This window comes from Ahaetulla prasina, chromosome 1 (assembly GCF_028640845.1).
Source record: "Ahaetulla prasina isolate Xishuangbanna chromosome 1, ASM2864084v1, whole genome shotgun sequence".
Lineage (NCBI taxonomy): Eukaryota > Metazoa > Chordata > Lepidosauria > Squamata > Colubridae > Ahaetulla > Ahaetulla prasina.
In genome coordinates, this window is record NC_080539.1 from 105,893,568 (window position 1) to 105,902,203 (window position 8,636).

At 40.6% G+C, this 8,636-nt stretch overlaps 1 protein-coding gene across 1 annotated transcript; it reads left to right on the top strand.

Moving 5' to 3' along the window:
* Nucleotides 1-273: 273 nt before the first annotated feature.
* Nucleotides 274-5,660, top strand: TAAR2 (trace amine associated receptor 2). Its single transcript, XM_058173521.1, has 2 exons — nt 274-1,188; nt 5,079-5,660. Exons 1-2 carry the CDS (start codon nt 274-276, stop codon nt 5,280-5,282), a joined length of 1,119 nt encoding a protein of 372 aa, XP_058029504.1. The 3' UTR covers nt 5,283-5,660.
* The last annotated feature ends 2,976 nt before the right edge of the window (nt 5,661-8,636 follow it).

Here is an 8,636-nt window from a genome sequence, read left to right on the forward strand (position 1 = left end):
GAAGGTTATATAAATGTTTAAAATAAATAAATTGTTAAAGATTTTGATTCTTGGAGGAATGAATAACTTCCTATGATTACAAGATACATTCTGGGGATTCAGTTAAGTGGCAACTACAGGCAGTAGTTATACATTTCTGCATCTAATACTTGTCTCAATTTCAGATAAAATACTATGGTTTTTCTTAATGCCTCCAAGCATGTCATTGATTGTTCTGAATTTGGAAATGAATCCTGTCCTGAAAATCCATGGCCTGCAGGTATCCAAGGGGCCATGTATCTATCTCTAAGTGGAATTATCATCACCACAGTCTTCGGCAATATGGCTATCATCATCTCAATCACCTATTTCAGACAGCTGCATTCCCCAACTAACTTCCTCATCCTTTCCATGGCCATCACCGATTTCCTCCTTGGCTTCTTCATTATGCCCTACAGCATGGTTAGATCAGTGGAACGCTGTTGGCGTTTTGGAATGACCTTCTGCAAGATCCACTACAGTTTTGACTTGATGCTCTGCTTGGTGTCTATTTTTCACCTTTGCTCAATTGCAGTAGATCGATTCTACGCCATCTGCTATCCCCTTCATTATTCACACAAAATTACAGTCCCTAGAATCAGGCAATTAATTCTCGTTTGCTGGTCAGTGCCATCTTCTTTTGCTTTCGGGTTGGGTTTTTCTGAAGCATATGCTTCTGGCATTGATATTTATGAGATTTTGGTTGCGTGTTCTAGTTCTTGTCCAATAATATTCAATAAACTTTGGGGAACTGTTCTGTTTTCATTTGGTTTTTTCATTCCTGCCTCTGTCATAATTGGAATTTATATAAAAATCTTTGCTGTGTCTAAAAAACATCTGAGGATCATGAAAAGTTCAGGCAACAAAAATTCTAACCAGCTTTCTAAAAGCACAGACAGAAAAGCTGCTAAGACCTTAAGTATTGTGATAGGGGTTTACTTCTTCTGTTGGTTTCCATGTCTTATCACAATTTTAATTGACCCTTTTTTAGATTTTTCAACTCCCGCTGTGCTGTTTGATGGCCTCAATTGGCTTGGTTACTTCAACTCCAGCTGTAACCCATTAATATATGGCTTTTTTTACCCATGGTTTCGAAAAGCACTTAGATACGTCCTCTCAGGAAAGATATTCCAACATTTCTCCACTGCTAATCTTTTTCCTGAAAATAAATGAATGAATGAATGAATAAATAAATAAATATTTTATTCATCAAACTAAGGCAATCAGTGTTTTGTTTTGTTTCTTAACTTAAAATGGTAGCCTTTGCGCAAGGACAGAAAACGGTCTATAAACCCAAGACCCAGCTTCTTAAATGTCATATGGATGGAAGAAATGTGGTAGAAGCCAGAGTTGTGTCATCAATGAAAGAGAAGTGATGGTGGTGAGAAGTGTTTTTGCAGGAAGCTTTGGCAATGGTCCAGCTGGTACTTCAGGAAGCACTGAACATTCTACAGTCTATATATACTCTTGGAAGTGAAACTATATAAATTAGGAAGATACTACACATGCAATTTCATCCACACTGTCCTGCAATCCTATATTTAATAACTGGTTTAAAATATAAGTCTGTTAAAAAAAATCGTATCTTTTCTCTAAGGCTGGTAGTGTTAGAGGCTTTATATTAATGGGTTGGATCCACAGTATCAAGAGAAAACTGAAAAGGGCAGTTTTTGTGAAATGATGAGGTGGGCCATATCTGGCATAAAAGAAGATGACATTTTTCCCTGAAAGATGGTGTACGTTTCACAAGAGGGTCAGCCTTCAGATGACAACTTCTTCCATCCCAGCAACAGAATAAAAAGTTGCAAGGGACATTTCAAAGAGAATTTATGATAACAGATATGAGAATCTCCTCCAAATCACCTTCCAGTTATCTTCCATAAATAAGTATCAAGAACACTTCGGTCTTACATGCATTTCAGCAGGATATGCAGGAAACTTCCAGAATCCATGTTATTTAAACTGGAAGCAGTAATTTCTAACAAGAGGCTATTTTCCCACAAGGTTCTGAAATAAAATCATAAATTTTAATCCCTCTATATGCCAAAAATATTTAAAAACATACTTGTGTACATGATTAATAAGGAACAATGCTCTTTTGTTTAAAAATTCTTTAATCTTTGTTAATCAAAATCTTTGCAAACTTTTAAAAACAGTATTTTTAATTTTTATTTTAAGAATTATAAAAGGAGTTTATACTTGTTTCTTCGTAACAAGCAAGAATTAATAGTAATAGAGTCATTTGCAGCAATGTGAAGTAAACTGGTTCAGTCTTCAATAATCTTTTACATGGCATAATGCAATGCTACACACACAAACTTACTGGATGCTTAAAATGAAGAGCTAAGGTGTATATAATATGCTTAATGACAATAACAATTGAAAAACAAGGAAGCTCAACCATGAATCTGTTGAGAAACCATCTTATTTTAAGTATCTTAGAAATTTAAATATCTGTTCTGACCTAGGCTTCCTGAGACAGTAAAAAGCACAAGAGTAGTCCCAAAAACCCTCTTTTTATTTCAACACCTGTGAATTATGTTCATCCACAGCCCATAATGAGTCACAAATAGTTTGTAAAGAGTCCGAGAGAAGTCTGCCACAGTCCTTCGGATAAGGCTGATAAGCACCCACCTTTATCTCCCTTGACATGCTTCCAAAGACCTAATTGGCAATTAGCTTTGCAAGGCCACACGGAGCACAGAGTCAAAACAGAGCTTCACAATTTAAACTGACCAGAATGAACAAAGTTGCTTCTTGCAAAGGCTCATGTGCCTTTCTCCTTTTTTATGTCTTATGGGAGGGGCCACTCATCTCCAAGCCCTATTCCCGAGTCGTTCCTTTTGTCTTAACTGTTCTTGCCTTCTGGCAGCTCTGCGCATGCGCGCACTGGGAACAGGCTCCCCCTGTTCCTCTGCCTCACTGATGTTGGACTCTGGAGGCTCCGAAGGCAGCACTTAACTCCCAGATAGCCCTGGCTTCCTGTCTGCCTCCGACGCAGAGCCCTTGTCCGAGTCTTCCCCAGACTCCAGGACTGGCCCATGTTCCTCCCCAGCCTCCTCACTGCCCTGATTCTGCAGACAGCTGAGCAGGCCGCCGGTGGACCACAACAATACTTTAAATACTTACGTACCTTAAAAGTAAAGGTAAAAGTTCCCTTTGCACATACGTGCTAGTCGATCCCGACTCCCATGCTCATCTCCATTTCAAAGCTGAAGAGCCAGTGCTGTCCAAAGATGTCTCCGTGGTTATGTGGCCAGCATGACTCAATGCCAAAGGCGCGGGAACGCTGTTACCTTCCCACCAAAGGTGGTCCCTATTTTTCTACTTGCATTTTTTACGTGCTTTCGAACTGCTAGGTTGGCAGAAGCTGGGACAAGTAATGGGAGCTAACCCCATTACGTGGCACTAGGGATTCGAACTGCTGAACTGCCAACCTTTCGATTGACAAGCTCAGCGTCTTACCCACTAAGCCACCGCATCCCCCTTATGTACTTTAGATATTTCCAATATATGTATGACAATATGTAACCATAGATACTTCAATTATGTTAACCTTCTAAAACTGATTTTTTCTTTTATTTTTTTAGAAAATTTTAAAAAGTGCCTCCAAAGGTGCAAATGTCACTTCTTAACATAAACATAAATAAATAAGGTGGTGATAATATTGATTGACGTCCATTAAGAATGTAAAATATTTTTGTTAGGTATAATACCAGAAAGTTATGATTAAGGGACTATATACTTAATGCTACATGTATTGACAGCAGTGAGAATTGGTATTTGCACAATATTGGAAAAATGAGAACACCTCACCAGATGAAAACATAATCCAGAAAATATTGGACTGTGTAGAGATGAATAGATTGACATTGAAAACAAAAAATAAAGGTGATACAGAGTACTATTCAACGCAGAATAGGTTTCATCAATGGTTAAAGTTAGGTAGAAGTGTCTGGAGGTCCAGCTGTTCCGAAGCTGATCGGACACTAGTTAGGTCTTTTTTCAAAGACCTATCTAGTGGCACTGAGGGTGGCGAGGCGTTCCTACACTTCCTCCCTCATTGCGTCGGCAGATAACCACCCGGATGCCCTGTTTCGGGTGACCCGTTCCCTCCTTCACCAGGGGGGACGGGATGACCCCTTACAGGGACGTGCCGAGGAGTTTAGTGGTTATCTATACGATAAAACAGTTCAGCTCCAGGATAGCTTGGACCAAGATTGCGATGATCCGGATGAGATGACTGAGGCGCGTCTTGTTGATGTTGTTTGGGATGAGTTTGATGCTGTGGCTCTCGAGGACGTGGACAGGTTGCTGGGGAGGCTGCATGCCACTACATGTTTACTGGACCCGTGCCCCTCCTGGCTGGTGCTGGCCACTCAGGAGGTGACACGAGGCTGGCTCCGGGGTATTATAAATGCTTCTTTGTTGGAGGGGATCTTTCCCGCCGCCTTGAAAGAGGCGGTGGTGAGACCCCTCCTCAAGAAGCCTTCCCTGGACCCAGCTATTTTGGGTAACTATCGTCCAGTCTCCAACCTTCGCTTTGTGGCGAAGGTTGTAGAGAGTGTGGTGGCACGGCAGTTCCCTCAGTACCTGGATGAAGCTGTCTATCTAGACTTGTTCCAGTCCGGCTTCCGGCCCGGGTATAGCACGGAGACAGCTTTGGTCGCGTTGGTGGATGACCTCTGGAGGGCCAGGGATAGGGGTTGCTCCTCTGCCCTGGTCCTGTTGGATCTCTCATCGGCTTTTGATACAATCGACCATGGTATCCTGCTGCGCCGGTTGGAGGGGTTGGGAGTAGGAGGCACCGTTTATCAGTGGTTCTCCTCCTACCTCTCCGACCGGTCGCAGACGGTGTTGACAGGGGGGCAGAGATCGGCCGCGAGGCGCCTCACTTGTGGGCTGCCGCAGGGGTCGATTCTCTCGCCTCTCCTGTTCAACCTCTACATGAAGCCATTGGGCGAGGTCATCAGTGGCTTTGGGGTGAGTTATCATCTGTACGCTGATGATACCCAACTGTACTTCTCCACCCCAGGCCACCCCAGTGAAGCTGTCGAAGTGCTGTCCCGTTGTTTGGAGGCCGTACGGGTCTGGATGGGGAGAAACAGACTCAGACTCAATCCATCCAAGACGGAGTGGCTGTGGATGCCGGCATCCCAGTACAGTCAGCTGCAACCGCGGCTGACTGTTGGGGGCGAGTCACTGGCCCCAACGGAAAGGGTGCGCAACTTGGGCGTTCTCCTGGATGGACGGCTGTCGTTTGAAGATCACTTGACGGCTGTCTCCAGGAGAGCTTTTTACCAGGTTCGCCTGGTCCGCCAGTTGCGCCCCTTTCTTGACCGGGATGCCTTATGCACGGTCACTCATGCTCTCGTCACTTCTCGCCTGGATTATTGCAATGCTCTCTACATGGGGCTACCCCTGAAGTGCACTCGGAGACTTCAGCTAGTCCAGAATGCAGCTGCGCGGGTGATTGAGGGAGCACCACGTTGCTCCCAGGTAACACCACTCCTGCGCAGTCTGCACTGGCTACCTGTGGTCTTCCGGGTGCGCTTCAAGGTTTTGGTTACCACCTTCAAAGCGCTCCATGGCTTAGGGCCCGGGTACTTACGGGACCGCCTGCTGTTTCCATATGCCTCCCACCGACCCGTACGCTCTCACAGAGAGGGTCTTCTCAGGGTGCCGTCCGCCAAACAGTGTCGTCTGGCGGCCCCCAGGGGAAGGTCCTTCTCTGTGGGAGCACCTACCCTCTGGAACGAACTTCCCCCCGGTTTGCGCCAATTGCCTGACCTTCGGACCTTTCGCCGGGAACTGAAAACTTATTTATTTATCCAAGCAGGACTGGCCTGATTTTTTAAACTCTAAATTTTAAATTTTAAATTTTTAATTGTAATTTTATTGGGTATTTTATACGGTTAATTGGACGGTTTTAATTTCGGCCTTTTATTGAATAAGTTTTTTAATTGTTATTTTAGTGTGTATATTAATTGTTTTAAATGAAGGCTGTACACCGCCCTGAGTCCTTCGGGAGAAGGGCGGTATAAAAGTTTAATTAAATAAATAAATAAATAAATAGATGAAGAAAGATTATTGTTATGTGTAAGTAAAATATGAATGTTGTCTATAATTATAAGTATGTTAGTATAATTAATATGATTATAAATAAGCTAATATAATTATAAATATTGCTATAATTGTTACATGTGTTATCATTATCACTATCAGCATATCTGTTATTTTTTCCTTTTGTAAAACAAAATGCCTGCACAATACACCGTCTTCAAAATACTTATGTAGAAATAAAAAACTGGACTTTAAAAAAAATATAAAACTGTGATGATTACCAACCAATGGGAATTCTACTAGCAGAAGATAGATATATTTGTACAATGAATAAGGATTCATGTGTTGGACTAGGAGAAGAAAACCCCAGGTTTTAGTCCACCTCAGACATGGAAGCACAATTGGTGACTTTGGGCCAGCCATTGTCTCTCAGAAGAACATATGTCAGTTTGTTGTTTTAGGTAAAAACAAGAAGGACCATTGTGTATACTGGACCTCCTTGAGTTCCCATTTGAAAGAGAGGATATAAACTTAAAACAATAAATAAATATTTGTCTATTTAAGTTTCTTTAGTCTTATTCCAACAACTGCTAATATTAGCCTACTACCTCTAATTTACTTATGTATTGGATTTTGATGTCATCCATCTAACTGATGCAGCTACTTTGGGCAGCAACTACTGGGCTTAACAAACAGCAATCATAATGAGGAGGTACTATTTATTTATTTTATTTTATTTATTTATTTATTTTGTCACAACATCATACAAAAAGATTATATAGTATATACACATATAAACATATATAGGAAGAAGAAAAGAAAAACAATAGGACAGGAACGGTAGGCACGTTTGTGCGCTTATGCACGCCCCTTATGGTCCTCTTAGGAATGGGGTGAGGTCAATAGTAGAAAGTTTTTGGTTAAAGCTTTTAGGATTATGGGAAGAGACCACAGAGTCAGGTAAAGTATTCCAAGCACTGATGATTCTGTTGCAGAAGTCATATTTTCTGCAATCTAGATTAAAGCGGTTTACATTAAGTTTAAATCTATTGGTTGCCCTTGTATTATTGCAATTAAAGCTGAAGTAGTCTTTGACAGGAAGGACATTACAATAGATGATTCTGTGAGTTAAACTTAGGTCTTGTCGAAGGCGACGGAGTTCCAAGTTTTCTAAGCCTAGGATTTCAAGTCTGGTGGGATAAGGTATTTTGTTGTTTTCAGAGGAATGGAGAACTCTTCTTGTAAAATATTTCTGGACACGTTCAATTGTATTGATGTCAGAGATGTGGTGAGGGTTCCAAACAGGTGAGCTGTATTCTAGAATTGGTCTAGCAAATGTTTTATATGCTCTGGTTAGTAGTGTGGTGTTTTTGGAAAAGAAGTTACGCAAAATTAGGTTTACAACTCTTAGAGCTTTTTTTGCTATGTAGTTGCAGTGGGCTTTGGCACTTAGATCATTTGACATGAAAACTCCAAGGTCTTTAACGGGATGGGGGTCGTCTGTAAGGTAATGTCCATCTAGTATGTACTTAGTTTTAGGGTTCTTTTTTCCTATATGTAAGACTGAGCATTTGCTGGTTGAAATTTGGAGTTGCAGTCCAGAACAATTCAGAGGTAGGTGCCACTTTTATGGTAGATTTTATACGCCATTTGTCTCTTATGCCCCAAGACAAATTCCTTGTGTGTCCAATCACACATGGCCAATAAAAAAATTCTATTCTATTCTATTCTATTCTATTCTGTTCTATTCTATTCTATTCTATTATGTAGCAGCTCTCCAATCTTTAATGGAACAAGTCATTACAATACTTATTTTGTAGGATTATGCTATCATTTGTTAAACAGCAAGGAATATGCTGGTCCTCCAGGCACTTGCGTGCACATTGCTGCTAAATGAACATGTTGGAGACCACACCTTCCAATATAATATTCACTAGAGAGGCCTATTATTCCAACTTGCTTATATAAGGCCTTACTTGATTTCCTATTCCTCAGATACACAATGAAGACAGACTTTGAAAATTAATGCAGTGGATTCTACAAGGTAAGTTTTTTTCCCCTATGTTATTTACATATTTCAATTCCAAGCCAAGAAAGCACACGTTTTTTCTTTTGTTGTAGTTGTAATTTTAAAAAAAGCCTTTAGGTTTATTTGAATAATACACTGAGCTCATTTTAATGCAAACGTATATTGTTTACCCTATAACTGCCTTGAAACTAAAAAGATGTTTGATTTGAAAACAGATGTCTCCTAATATACCTATCAATTGTGTATTCACATTATTCGGCTTTATTTCCGCCTTTCCACATTTCCAAATCGGTATAGACACTATTTATATTGCAGAATTCTTTATCCCAGCTTATTTGTTTTGTAAAGTAGAAGTTTAATTATTAAACAGTACATCAATACATCAGCTAAAGAATAATTGCATTGTAATTGTTCCCTGCAAGCTGGGTTTCTATTTATATTTTTGATGAAAATGAAGGAAAGTTTGCTTGAAAGGGAAAAAAGAGGGAGAGAAAGAGGAAGAAATATTTAAAATATCCTTTTAATC